This window comes from Trichomycterus rosablanca, chromosome 5, assembly GCF_030014385.1.
Source record: "Trichomycterus rosablanca isolate fTriRos1 chromosome 5, fTriRos1.hap1, whole genome shotgun sequence".
Taxonomy (NCBI): Eukaryota; Metazoa; Chordata; class Actinopteri; order Siluriformes; family Trichomycteridae; genus Trichomycterus; species Trichomycterus rosablanca.
Window position 1 is genome coordinate 27,205,097 of NC_085992.1, and position 15,480 is coordinate 27,220,576.

Consider the following 15,480-nt stretch of genomic DNA (forward strand, 5'->3'; position numbering starts at 1 on the left):
AAGAAATTTCGGATTACGAACCAAAATTCGCATGCGAATGAAACACGTGACGTCACGAATAGGTCGACTCCGACGGTCTCTCTCTTTCTGTGTGTGTGTGTATATATACTGTATATATACAGTGTATCACAAAAGTGAGTACACCCCTCACATTTCTGCAAATATTTCATTATATCTTTTCATGGGACAACACTATAGACATGAAACTTGGATATAACTTAGAGTAGTCAGTGTACAGCTTGTATAGCAGTGTAGATTTACTGTCTTCTGAAAATAACTCAACACACAGCCATTAATGTCTAAATAGCTGGCAACATAAGTGAGTACACCCCACAGTGAACATGTCCAAATTGTGCCCAAATGTGTCGTTGTCCCTCCCTGGTGTCATGTGTCAAGGTCCCAGGTGTAAATGGGGAGCAGGGCTGTTAAATTTGGTGTTTTGGGTACAATTCTCTCATACTGGCCACTGGATATTCAACATGGCACCTCATGGCAAAGAACTCTCTGAGGATGTGAGAAATAGAATTGTTGCTCTCCACAAAGATGGCCTGGGCTATAAGAAGATTGCTAACACCCTGAAACTGAGCTACAGCATGGTGGCCAAGGTCATACAGCGGTTTTCCAGGACAGGTTCCACTCGGAACAGGCTTCGCCAGGGTCGACCAAAGAAGTTGAGTCCACGTGTTCGGCGTCATATCCAGAGGTTGGCTTTAAAAAATAGACACATGAGTGCTGCCAGCATTGCTGCAGAGGTTGAAGACGTGGGAGGTCAGCCTGTCAGTGCTCAGACCATACGCCGCACACTGCATCAACTCGGTCTGCATGGTCGTCATCCCAGAAGGAAGCTGACGCACAAGAAAGCCAGCAAACAGTTTGCTGAAGACAAGTAGTCCAAGAACATGGATTACTGGAATGCCCTGTGGTCTGACGAGACCAAGATAAACTTGTTTGGCTCAGATGGTGTCCAGCATGTGTAACGGCGCCCTGGTGAGAAGTACCAAGACAACTGTATATTGCCTACAGTCAAGCATGGTGGTGGTAGCATCATGGTCTTGGGCTGCATGAGTGTTGCTGGCACTGGGGAGCTGCAGTTCATTGAGGGAAACATGAATTCCAACATGTACTGTGACATTCTGAAACAGAACATGATCCCCTCCCTTCGAAAACTGGCCTCATGGCAGTTTTCCAACAGGATAACGACCCCAAACACAACCTCCAAGATGACAACTGCCTTGCTGAGGAAGCTGAAGGTAAAGGTGATGGACTAAACCCAATTGAGCACCTGTGGCGCATCCTCAAGTGGAAGGTGGAGGAGTTCAAGGTGTCTAACATCCACCAACTCCGTGATGTCATCATGCAGGAGTGGAAGAGGATTCCAGTAGCAACCTGTGCAGCTCTGGTGAATTCCATGCCCAGGAGGGTTAAGGCAGTGCTGGATAATAATGGTGGTCACACAAAATATTGACACTTTGGGCACAATTTGGACATGTTCACTGTGGGGTGTACTCACTTATGTTGCCAGCCATTTAGACATTAATGGCTGTGTGTTGAGTTATTTTCAGAAGACAGTAAATCTACACTGCTATACAAGTTGTACACTGACTACTCTAAGTTATATCCAAGTTTTAGTTCTATAGTGTTGTCCCATGAAAAGATATAATAAAATATTTGCAGAAATGTGAGGGGTGTACTCACTTTTGTGATACACTGTATATATACAGTGAGCGAACATTCGGACAGCGGACTGTGTTTTTCCGGTGTTTTCTTTACATTTTGTAAGATTCAATAACAAAATGGCCCCAAAGAAGGTGCAGAGAAAGTGTAGTGGTGAGAAAATGAACAAATCTATTACTATTGAAAAAAAGTAGGAAATGTATTATGGTGTATGGTACAGCACTTGTACTGTACTGTGTTTTTTATGTACAGTACAGTACTACTGTGTATTGTTGTTTATTACAGGAATGTCTATTCTATAATTTAAGATTTAAGGGAAAATATACTTGTATTTATAACAAAGAGCATTTAAGACATTAGAAAGGTTAGGTAAAGGGGTGGTTTGGGAGGTCTGGAACGGATTAATTCTATTTACATTATTATTATGGGAAAATAGGTTTAACTTATGAACATTTTGATTTAATAGCAGCCCTTTGGAAACAATTACATTTGTAAGTCAAGGGTCTAGTGTATTATCAGATTAATTCACACAATCACACTTGGCTCGTTCATACTAGTCAGGGCTTTGGTGGATCCAAAGCTGTTTCAGAAAAGTCTGTACAAGAGGCAGGTTTAACACACACTCCCTCTCTACCCACTGACATGTCTTTTCAATGTAAGAGTTAAACTGTGACACCATGAGAAGAAACTTCACAAAAGCAGTATGTGGTGGGGACTAACAGCTAAAGCTGTGAGGCAGCAACACAAAGAGGTCCAAATGGGTAAGTAGGGAAATTATAATGATATTTAGCAGCAGATCAGGAGGCAGCATTGGATTTTAATCATCCAATCATTTAATATGTCTCCCTAATAAAAGTACAGCAGCTCTTATGTTCCTGTAGTGCACTTGAATTATAAAGTTTCCCTGAGGACAAGAATCAAAGATGAAAGCACTTACCACTTTGGTTGAAACAACCCACCACTACCACCACACCTCCTGCTGGTACTCTGGCATTTTAGTCGAGCAGCTGCCAGCGAAGCCTGATCACGGTAGAGAAGCGCGTGTTCTGTCATTAATGAAAGTACCCTGATCAATCTCCTAAGCAGCTAAGTGACAGAGACATACGGAGGCCAATTAATCCTCTAGAAACTAATCTTCCTCTGACAGGATGACAATCTTTAACGAACCTAAATGATCAAGTGCCAGTTAGCCTCCTAGACCCAGGCTTAAAACCTAAATTAGCTTAGAGGTAAGGGCTCTTGGGTGGCACAGCAGTGAAACATAATAGCCCAGTACTGTTGAGATTAGGGGTTCCAATGTCATCGGTGCTATTGGCTCATCAGGTCTACACAAGCACGATTAGGAGGACGCAACCTCCTTATAGATAAAATAAGGAGGGCTGTGTCAGGACGGGCATTCGGTATAAAAACTGCCAAATAAGGTATGCAGACCAGAATCATCTCCTGTGGCGACCCCTAAAGATGGGAGCAGCCAAAAGATGAAAATAGGCTAAAAAGATAGTATTATTTTATTAATAATAGCAATAACAATAGTAATAATATTAAAATGGTTAATAAATACATCAACCTAAATAAATACCAAAACATATACCTTTTTCATAGATGCATCAAGAGCAGAAAGACGATACGTTTTGTCATCTTTGCTAGAAATGTAAGAATAAAGTCATAACCTGTGTCAAGGGGGGTCCCGGAAAAAAAGGTTGAGAACCACTAGTATAGTATACCATACAATTATTTTTGCACCCACTGATGCTCGCTACACATGAGCAGTGTGTAAAAGGTATTAAAAATTACTACAAAAATGAATTTTGTGAATATACAATTACTGACTGTAGTCCATTTGTTGCTCTGTACATTGTCCCATTCCCCCTCCCTGTACCCCATTTATCAAATGTAAGGGGCCTCCATAAGACCTCCACTGGCTAGATTTGTTTGGGTGGTGGAGCATTCTCAGCTCCAATGAGAACACTGATTCTGAGTGCATTAGGTGCAGTAGTGTTGTTGGGATTTTTTCATTATCATTAATGTTCTGAGAATAATCCACCACCCAAATAAGACCGGCCGACAAAGCATACGGGGTAACAGATACTACAGGCTACAGTTAGTAGGTGCACACCAACAAAGTTTACATGTATACACCGATCAGCCATAACATTAAAACCATCTCCTTGTTTCTACACTGTCCATTTTATCAACTCCACTTACCATATAGAAGCACTTTAAGTTGTACAATTACTGACTGTAGTCCATCTGTTTCTCTGCATGCTTTTTTTTAGCCTGCTTTCACCCTGCTCAATGGTCAGGACCCCCACAGGGGCCACCACAGAGCAGGTATTATTTGGGTGGTGGATCATTCTCAGCACTGCAGTGACACTGACATGGTGGTGGTGTGTTAGTGTGTGTTGTGCTGGTATGAGTGGATAAGACACAGCAGTGCTGCTGGAGTTTTTAAATACCGTGTCCACTCACTGTCCACTCTATTAGACACTCCTACCTAGTTGGTCCACCTTGTAGATGTAAAGTCAGAGACGATCACTCATCTATTGCTGCTGTTTGAGTTGGTCATCTTCTAGACCTTCATCATTGGCCACAGGACGCTGCCCACAGGCCGCTGTTGGCTGGAAATTTTTGGTTGGTAGACTATTCTCAGTCCAGCAGTGACAGTGAGGTGTTTAAAAACTCCATCAGCGCTGCTGTGTCTGATCCACTCATACCAGCACAACACACACTAACACACCACCACCATGTCAGTGTCACTGCAGTGCTGAGAATGATCCACCACCTAAATAATACCTGCTCTGTAGTGGTTCTGTGGGGGTCCTGACCATTGAAGAACAGGGTGAAAGCAGGCTAAAAAGGTATGTAGAGAAACAGATGGACTACAGTTAGTAATTGTAGAACTACAAAGTGCTTCTATATGGTAAGTGGAGCTGATAAAATGGACAGTGAGTGTAGAAACAAGGAGGTGGTTTTAATGTTATGGCTGATCGGTGTAGTAGATAATAATAAGATAATAAAATAATGAATGAATGTATGTTAGGTGTACCTAATAAAATGCTTGCTGGGTGTAAATAAAAAATCTAAACGGAGGATCAAGATAAATCACGTTGTATCAGATCAATTCAAGCAGTTATAGTACTAGCACTCACTGTGTTCTAAATAGCCTACTACATTCTACTCACTGACGGGGCCCCAAATCAGTATGCATTTTACAGTATGCACTCAAATTTATATTTCCAGTATACTATTCTGGCCAATATTTTCAGAACACCACCAGAGCTATCTTCATGCTGTACTGCATCCCATCATGCAATGCGGCCAGTTTGAACATGCCATTAAACAAAGTGGGCAGAACCTTCAGAACCTACGTTCGTATGTTCAGTAGTATGGTTTTCTTTTGTTGCATACTTAATACTATACTGCATACTACTATGGGGATCAGTATGCAGTATACACTATGTAGTAGGTGATTTCCAACACAGCCTCTCTCACCTTTATCATAGCACAGCGTCTTAATGCACTTCCTCAGTCACTTAATCACTACTAAACTATCACATTTACTTAATGTAAATAAACACAACACTGCAGTGCGGAAAGAAAGAAAAAATAGTTATGAACACAATGTAGAAAAACAAAATCTAAGTTTAAAATAGGTTTATTTGTTTTAAAATATCCATGAGTTTACAAATTGAGAAGATAGAATTTAGTCGAGTTTAACAGTCTTTTTTGTAGATTTTTCTTTTAGTGTGATTTTTACAGGAAAAGTGGAAAATCATAAGGTGTCGCTACTTGACCGTAAAAGCTTTACCACTTCGATTGAGATGTAAATAAAGAAGACAGCACACAAAAAGCTAACATAAGGAACTAAATGTTTAAAATAAGTCAAATTCAAGGACAAAGCACCAAATTGCTACAGTGGAATTAAAACCAAATTCAGAATATGTACAACTCATACACATTAAAAGAAGAAACGCAACAAACAATAAAAGGAAACTCAAAATATACTGAGCATGTGCCTGAGTCAGTGAACAGAGATGATCCAGTATTCTGAACTGTTAAATAAGAGACACCCTTTGGTATCTGAATTATCTATGAATATACAGAGCACAGTTTCATATCAGAATTCAAATCAGGCCAGAGCTAAAAAAAAAAAAAACAAAGTCACACCATCTATAATAAAATAAAATCAAAGCAAAATGAAACACTTTAAATAAAATAAGCAACTTGCAATCTTCACTCCAGTGATGATGCGTGAAAAAACGTCTGAATCTCTGCTGTCTGAGACCATAAAGGCCAGCAGAAAAATAACTGAGCTTCATGTTAAATATGCACTTAGCTTATTAATTAAAGACATCTGCCTGTTAGCTACACAACCAAGAGCACTGGTTTACGAATGCAAAAACAATAAACAACACTGGAGTTTGTTTTATATAATTCAAAATAAAAGAAATCCTTCCAACTGTGTGGTAACAGTTCAGGGATGGGAATTTAGAACGTTGTTAAATGTCAGACCTTGCAAATGCTTTTTTGAAGGAATGGGCACAAATTCCCACAGACACACTATATATTAATGCCCATGGTTTTGGAATGGGATCATGTGTCATACTACAGTACATACTACGTCCATATTAAATCCAGTGCTAGGTTATATAACACACTCAAGCCATTTTTAAAGCACACATGCAACTAATTCATTTGGATTTATTACGTTTTTATTTGATGATTATTAAACAGATTGCTTAAAATATGAATAAAATTGCCGTTCAGGTGGCGCAGCGGGGATTTCGAATACATCATATCGAATCTCAGCTCAGCCATCCGGCTGGGCGGCTATATGAACAACATTTGGCTGTTGTTCATACAGTGTTAGGGAGCCGTATAGTGACCTCATAACTGATGCAATTACGACCTCTGCTGGCTGGTTGATGGCATCTGCACAGAGTAGAGGAATAATGTGATCAGGGTGTGGCTCTCCGTGCACAGGGCTGATTCTCATATGAACTTGGATGGTGCAGGTGAAAAAATGCAGTCGGCTACTGCTCACGTGTCGGAGGGGACGTGTGTCAGTTTGCTCTCCTTAATCAGGGGTGGAGGTCAGCACCAGTAGAGAGGAAGCATTTCGCAATTGGGTAAAAATTGGACACGCTAAAAGAAAAAGGATAAAAAGGTAGAAAATGCATAAAAAAATAAAATAAAAAAAAGAATTGAAACAGTTTCAGCTGAAACAGTAAAAATATAAAAATAGAGTAAATCTGAAAATAAAAATATTTACTGATGAGTGTGTAAAAGGCTAGACTATGTTGAAGATTATAGCAGAGATAAATGAGTTAAATATAGAATTTGCAGTCATCTCGCTGATTAAAATAAAAGAAAAAAAACCCACCTCAGTCCTGACATTTCATTTTTTTCTTTGCTCAAATTTCTGCCAACATTTTGCTTCCCTTGTGAGTAGCACCCAGGTCACCTTGATTCAAAGCAAGAACCTGTCACTCAATAACGCACTCAATTACGGTCATGATGGAGAGTCGTTTCAATTTGACATCATCAGATATTAAAGCTTTTTGATCCACAGTGAGTCTTCATTTCCACTTTGCGTTCCCTTTCCACTGTGTTTGCAGGAACTCTACATCTCATCTGCCTCAGATCTGATGAGGTGCTGAAATATTTATGAATGTCCATTTCCATGTGAGAGAATCTGACAGACTGTTCTCCGCCTCTCCCTCGTCTTTACGCACCACCAAGCTATTTTTGAGCATGATAAACGTTAAATATTTATTACAGAGGCTGGTTATAGTTCTGCTCATTACAGGTCTTTACAATTACATATCAAATAAAATGAGTGATCTAGCTCAGCAACACAGAATGAGCTGAAGTCATGTGGTGTGGGGTTCAATTGTTAAACACTGTATGTTAACCAATCAGAAGGTGAATGAGCCAAAACTTTAGGACCACCTGCCTAATATGAGACATAGGGTGTGTTCGAAAACCTAGGGAGGATTAGAGGATTCTAATAAGTCATCGACTCATAAGTCAGGTTATTCGAACGCACTACTTAGACAGCGATAACATCGGGTTTCAGTTACTAAGCTAACACAGTTAGCATCATGCCATTCAAACCAATGGGATGAGGTGGCACAACGCATGTCAAATAACGAGTGTGTTCGAAAACCTAGTGCGCTCTCTACATATACAGCATTTTATGTCATCCTATGCACACTCCCGAGAAGGAGGCTGTTCGAAATCCTAGATGCCTTAATATGTTGTCTACTAAGGTATCTTAAAATTTCAACGTTTCAACTTTTCTCACAGAAAAATAAAAAACATGGCAGACGGTGCGGAGAACAGAACTGAGTTATGTTCAAATGTAAATAAATTATTATTGATTTTTAATTTGTATAAACTTATACTAGTGGGTTTTTTTTTTTTTTTTGCAAGTTTGGGCTTGTCAGGGACAGTTTAACCGTTTTTGATACTTCCTAGGTTTTCTAACACACTCATGGACTCCACAAGACATCTGAAGGTGTACTGTGGTATCTGGTACCAGGACATCACCAACACGTCCTTCAAATTCTGTATGTTGTGAGGTGGATCTTCTACTGGAGCCATCTCTTCTGCAGGTAAACAATGCACATGTGCCTGGCCATCCAGATCTTTCTTGGGGGAAAAAACGGACCAGTCGACAGATCGTCGAACCAGTCAACCGTCTTCATTTTCTGATGTCTGGCTCTGATGCTTACAACCGAGAAGAGAAGTTATCATGGCCATCTTGACTGGCCTGTCACTACACAGTTCCATACACACAACTGTTTGATGTACCGTGTCATGTGACACATTCACCTCATCACCAGAACTAAAATGATCTGCAGTCTGAGCCACAGTAGAAACACTCTTCTGTTTTGTACCAGACATCATAGCCTTCATATCCTCTGGCATCAGTGAGTTCATAACTTGACATAACTTGCTTCTTCCTCTGACCACTTTTGCTGGGTATTCACCATGAATACTCACATGTGAGAACCCCTTGCAGGTTCTGAGATACTTCACTTAGTTGTCTGGCTATAACGATTTGGCCCTTATTAACGTCACCCAGGACCATCAGCACAACATTTAATTTATCCTAGATCGTCACATGCACCTGTGTTATAAATTAGGCACTGCCATGGACATTTTGGGGGTGGTCCTAATGTCTTGGCTCATCTGTAAAATACAGCAAGTAAGAGTGATGAAAGTGGTTTAACTAGTCTTTTGGTATAAATGTTAGGTAATTACAATGGTACATATGCAACTTACAGTTACTAACAACTAACCAACCATAAATACTGCATATGTTTAGTATGTTTAAAGATGGGACAGGTAAGGTTTTAATGAAATGTCAAAGTACAAAAGCATATGGACACTGATTCTAATGATTAAGTTTAGGTGTTTTAGCCATATCCATTTCTAACGTGTAAAAAAATTAATTCTACAAAATATGCATTAAAGTTTGTGGCAACAGTTTGGGAAAGCTTCTTTTATGTTCCAGCAAGACTTGTGCTCCTGTGCACAAAGCGAGGTACACATTGGTTTGACAAGTTTGAATCTTAACCTTACTGAACACATTTGGGATTGGAACATCAATTTGGAATCACGTCTTCATATCAAACATCAGTGCTTGACCTTAAAAATGCTCTATTGTGTATGGATTTGGACAGGGATGTCCAACAAGCTCATGGTCAAGTGTTCTTATGTGTATTTAACTTAATGGTAATCTAAACCTTCCAAATACTAACCAGCTTTTTTAAAAAGCTACAGTGGAAGTAAACAGCCTACTGCTACAGTCTTATCGCACATCAATCATCAGGACTCGACACACCTGTCACAGCAGCTAGAAGACGATGGTGTGAGATATAAGACATCGCACCAAAGTCGTTCAGTCCAAACTGGAGGATGAACTAAATATTTATCCAGGAGCAAACATCACCACCACTCTTTTGAAACAAATGCAAGTAATATGTTCATTCAGGAATTACACAAGCATATCAGCACTCACAAGAGCCAATTTCATATACGACCTGCTAATAAAAGCAAAATAAAAAGAAGCTTCTCACTGATGATACAAAATGTGACTTCTGCTGTCTGACTGACTCGCCTGCTTAAGTGTTGGGGATTTCAAGTTTTGAATAGGTTGGGTGGGTGCTAGTCTGCGGTCCTCCTCAGCCAGCACTAGCCTGCAAAAGACAACTGGAAATGATAACTAGTTTGCAAAAACTGGGAGGAAGAAACACCAAGCATTGAATTAGCTGTAACATAATTACAGGAGATAACATCTTCAGAAAAGCTTTTGTTGGTATTACTTCAATCCATGCACAGACTCCTCAAATACTGATGATAGGCAGATGTTTTTGATGGATAAATAATTTAAAATAATTTTACCACGTCTTGAGTCGAACATTACCAACATAATACTGCTAAATTATTATTCTGATAACTAATACAGTAGAAAAAAATCCTTTAGTGTCCCATCCGTACTGTTCAGGTGTGAATGTTTAACACTGCGTGAAATGTGAAGGTGAAATATAAAGAAGCACTGTTTGAGCATCTAAAAACATGATTAAAAAGCATTAAATGTGTGATTCATTTTTTTTAAAAGCAAAAAGCTGTTTTAACAACATGTTGACACACACCAGTTCAAAAAAAAGGAAATCCTTAAAACAATCTTAACAGATCCTGTACAGCATGTTTGACACCTTTAAATCCAAACAAAATTGAAACTCATTAAAAGTACTGCAAAGCTGGCTGGATTAACTTCAGCGTACAGCAACAGCCAAGCTGGGAGCATTAACAGAATCACAACAGCTGCTAGTGGGGCCTGATTCAAACTGGGACTCATGCACTTGAAAAACCAGCGTGAAAGGAGTGAATCGCTCTACAAAGTGTGTTACAGTGTTTGTAGCCAATTTAGTCTGAACCTGGATCTATACAATGTCCCGCATAATTTATCCTCCTTCAAGCGATCCACATTTTGTACTTTTACAACTTCAAATTTACACCCATCAGTCATAACATTTAAACCACCTCCTTGTTTCTACACTCACTGTCCATTTTATCAGCTACACTTACCATATAGGAGCACTGTGTAGTTCTACATTTACTGACTGTAGTCCATATGTTTCTCTGCATGCTTTGTTAGCCTCCTTTCCTGCTGTTCTTCAATGGTCAGAACTCTCCCAGGACCACTACAGAGCAGGTATTATTTAGGTGGCGGATCATTCTCAGCACTGCAGTGACAATGACATGGTGGTGGTGTGTTAGTGTGTGTTGTGCTGGTATGAGTGGATCAGACATAGCAGCGCTGCTGGAGTTTTTAAGTACCATGTCCACTCACTGTCCACTCTATTAGACACTCCTACCTAGTTGGTCCACCTTGTAAATGTAAAGTCAGAGACGATCGCTCATCTATTGCTGCTGTTTGAGTTGGTCATCTTCTAGACCTTCATGAGTGGTCACAGGATGCTGCCCACGGGGCGCTGTTGGCTGGATATATTTTGGTTGGTGGACTATTCTCAGTCCAGCAGTGACAGTGAGGTGTTTAAAAACTCCATCAGCGCTGCTGTGTCTGATCCACTCATACAAGCACAATACACACTAACACACCACCACCATGTCAGTGTCACTGCAGTGCTGAGAATGACCCACCATCCAAATAATACCTGCTCTGTAGTGGTCCTGGGAGAGTCCTGAACATTGAAGAACAACATGATAGGGGGCTAACAAAGCATGCAGAGTAACAGATGGACTACAGTCATTGTAGAACTACAAAGTGCTTCTATATGGTAAGTGGACCTTCCAGGACCTGGTATAGTTATATTGAGACAACACTTGACATTTGAATTGCACATGGATGGACCACATCCAACTAAATGTTGCTCTCCATGGCAACTGATTTAGGAGTTTTATGGTAACAGTAGTGCCTGATTTCCAGTTTGAATCCTGGGCTGGGCTTACTAAATGGGGGTGGGGGGAAGGCATATCAGTGCACCCCTTTTTGCAAAGCCTGGATTAATAGGATGAATAGGATAAATAGTAGCCAAATCAAAAATACGATTAAATGATCGGCTGTGGCGACCTATCGGGAGCAGCCAAAAGGAATCATTAAAATTTTTTTGCACCTTTGCATTAAAACGTATTTTTTTAATTTGTAAATATTGCAAAGACTTTATCGACCACCGCATGCTGGTTTTATGGCTAATTTAAACAGATACATGGGTAGTGGTAGCTTAGCGGTTAAGGTACTTTACTAGTAATCAGAAGGTTGCCGGTTCAAGCCCCACTACCACCAAGTCACCACTGTTGGGCAAGGCTCTCAACCCTCAATTGCTCTGATTGTATTCCATGATAATTGTAAGTCGCTCTGGATAAAAGCATCTGCTAAATGCTGAAATGTAAATGAGATACATGACCTTAATTTGGAATCAATCTCATTTCATTTCCAGGTTGTAACACTACACAACAAGGAAGGTTCAAAAAGGTGAATGCTAATGCGAGACTGTATATGTTTATCTGTGATGTGATAAAAGTGACATGCAAAAATTTCTCCTTTTTGTTTTGCATAGTGTTCAGTGTGAACATGCCCTCGATGCTTGCACTTTACCATGAGAATGAAATTAAGAATGCACATGGCCTCTATCTGATGCTGTTAATTGCAGATAAAGGAAAACTAATTAAATTCTTGTACCAAGTAAACAGACAGCAATAACAATGCAGATGTACACTGGACTGAAAGGCAGTTTACAGTTCTCATCAACACTGAATTCTTAAAAATGACTGGAAACAAAGGGTTAAACTAAATAAATCCATACATTCTTTAAGTGGTAAAAAGCTGGTCAATGCTAATCGAATTTGGGTCTAATTTTCCTATCTAAATCTTTTAAAAAATACAATCTCTTAGCGGGCTATTGGTTTTTCATTGTAGATGGATGTTTTAAAATGAAGACGACGCTTCAGAAATCCAAACATACCAGACCTTATACAAGTGCTCTTTGTGAAGTGGGATTGAACTTGAAATTATGTGGGTGTTAGCTACACATCGGAATAAAACAATCTCAGATAAAATGTCCAACATACTCCTTAAAAGTGATTTTTTCACTTGAGTCAGAAATGATAGAATTACAGTGATAGCTCTATTAAGGGAGATGTGTTTACTGAAGATTGTGCAGTAAAGTCGAGAACTATACAATCTTGAGGAGTAATACTTCTTTTTAAAGGGTACTTGGGGGAAACCCCTCATTCATTATGGTTAGGCACTGAAATCTGAAAATCCATTCAACTCTATTAAACCCGGGTCATTTCCACCCTGGAATATTGGGTTGGGGTCTTAATCCGGAGCACCGTGCTCTTCTGTAATGGTGAGAGTTCCAAGTTTTAGGGCTTTTCCTTTATTGTTCCCCATTACGATACACTGGCCAAATAAAGATGTCTTTTTGTATGGCTATATCCTGTAGTCTTCAAAATGTACACCACAGTTTTAAAGATCTAGGTCTTTGACTTTGAGACATTCATAAAGGATACTTGAAGCACATTGACTGTTCTTGGTGAACTTGCTTCTAACAAGTGGCTGGAGTCTTACAGTAACACCCAGAAAAGAAAGCAGCTTGGGTCAATCAATCGTCGATGCAATTCCTGCTACCCTTTGCGGCCTGCTGTGACTTATAGTCACTAGTGAGCAGAAGAGCACTGTAGGTGATGTGAGGAGCAATGAGTAAACCTCAGTTAAACTTCAGTCCAACAGGGTTCCTTGCTCTTGCGCTCTGGTAAGGCTGTCTTTCCGGTGCAGATGGTGGACCCCCATCCTTTTGGGGCTCTTCTGAGGCCGGTGTAAGCCACTCTGGGGGCCAGGAGGATGCTGCTCTGTGCAATCATCCAAACCCGAAAGGACCCTAGGACTGATAACAGGAAAATCTTGTGGTAAGATGTCTCGTTCTTCAGCCGAGCTGCCTGCTGAATCGGCATCTTCAGCAAAATCCTGCTGATTGGTAGATGCTGGGCTGGTCAGCACTGGGACCACTGTGTCACAACTAGCACCCTCATGGTTTTCAAGAGCCATTAGCAAGCATTCACTTTCCTCCTGCAAAAAGTCTGCATCATACTGTCTATGTTTGGTTCGCGTATCCGCAGTGCTGCTGGTGTCCGTGTCCAAGCTGGACTCCCTGCTGGCGGTCCAGCTTTGAACAGAGCCCTCTTCTCCGTCGGAGTAGGCCCCCCGCAGCAACCCTCGGTCTGAATTTGCTTTGCCTGACTTGCTACTGCAACTCCTTTGAAGCTCTTTCACGGTCTCACTGCTAAATGAGGTGCGGTTAACTAGGGTGTTTTTTGAGGATGGTGCAATCTTCTCTACAAACATTCGCTGCCAGTTGGTAAGCAAGTCCTCCTCTGAGCTACCTGAGCTAGCAAAGGCACTCGGCGGCTGTGGTGGGCTGCTAAAAGGACTGGAATGGCTAGACAAAGGGTCAGTGAAATCACTCTGCTGAGGGGTTCGTGGGTGCGATGCATTCCCTCCACCAGAAGAAGAGGAGGTACCAGAGCGCCAACCTCCATCAGACACCGCAGGGCTGTTGGGTACAGTACGCTGCCTTTCTCCAGCTTCATCTTCATTCTGCACCAGGCTGAGAGAGATGGCCTGTCTTGTAGCATAGGTGCAGTTAGGAAGTGGGCTGTTCTTGGGGATTTTCACCTTATCGTCAGAGGAGAACTCAATCACTTTCCGGCCAGGGTACAGGGGATTCGGTGGAGGAGGGGTCGGGTAGGGGTTAAGCTTCTCAAAGGATGGCGATGCTACACTGTCAGCCGGCAGGCCATCAGGACTCTGGCACATACCGTTAAGATGCAGCTGATGAGATTCAGCACTAGAGCTCTGCCTTGTGTGCCCAGGACCCCTACTTTTCTGGCCACTGCTCTTGTTCTGGGATCCGGTCATATCAACATGGACAAACACATCCTCAGCCACAGGTCGCCCACTGCTGCTAGACTGAGCCGAGTTGAGGACCAGTGGTTCTGGTTTCTCAAGCACCCGGGCAATGACTGAGGTAGGCACCACATCAGCAGGCGTCAGGCTTAGGGTATCTGGGTCTTGCCCATGGGTCCCTTGTGGGCTCTGGGTCTTCTCAGGCAGACTGCTCTTCATGTGCTTATTCACCATCTCCTGCAGTTCATATGGTAACTGGAAAAGAAACAAAAAAAACAATCACAAACTAAAACACTGCTATTAGACAATTTAGGAAAGCAAGTTGTTTAATAGAATATTAAAACATTGAATATTAAAAGGATGTATATACTTAGAAAATGATTAGTCTTTATGATCTCCCCCATCAAACATATACCCCAACCTGTGCATGGCAACCCCTATTTCCTAAGAACTGCTGCAGGTAGGGATAAATTAAATGTAGTGTTGAAGGTAGTTACTCGTAGTGCAGCAGATATGATCAGCATAAACACCTGAGTGACTTTATTTATTTATTAGGATTTTAACATCATGTTTTACACACATTTCAGTTATATTTTATGACAGAACAGGTAGTTACTCGTTACACAAGATTCATCAGTTCACAAGTTAAATGTCAATCACAGTCGTGGACAATTTTGTATCTCCAATTCACCTCACTTGCATGTCTTTGGACTGTGGGGGAAACCGGAGCTCCTGGAGGAAACCCATGCAGACTCTGTGAGAACATGCAAACTCCACACAGAAAGGACCCACACTGCCCCACCTGGGGATACCAGAGTGACTTTAGCTAACCATTTAATGAATCATTATGGCCAGAGACTGGGTTA

General features: G+C 41.0%; 1 protein-coding gene and 1 long non-coding RNA gene across 4 annotated transcripts in view; both read right to left on the bottom strand.

Moving 5' to 3' along the window:
• Positions 1-5,313: 5,313 nt before the first annotated feature.
• On the bottom strand, positions 5,314-8,485 carry LOC134314421 (uncharacterized). The gene is made up of 2 exons (XR_010012381.1): positions 6,719-8,485; positions 5,314-6,606 (listed from the first exon to the last, which is right to left on the bottom strand). It is a non-coding gene; the product is annotated as an uncharacterized LOC134314421 (long non-coding RNA).
• A 3,705-nt stretch (positions 8,486-12,190) lies between these two features.
• The window catches only part of tjap1 (tight junction associated protein 1 (peripheral)), a 138,519-nt gene continuing 135,229 nt past the window's right edge, over positions 12,191-15,480 (bottom strand). For 2 of the 3 annotated variants that reach the window (XM_062995923.1, XM_062995924.1), the window contains exon 10: positions 12,832-14,869. In XM_062995923.1, coding sequence (XP_062851993.1) covers positions 13,430-14,869 — 1,440 coding nt within the window. In that variant the 3' untranslated portion in view covers positions 12,832-13,429. Of the gene's footprint in view, positions 12,347-12,831; positions 14,870-15,480 lie in introns of those variants that run through there. The other variant, XR_010012448.1, reaches the window with a different exon arrangement.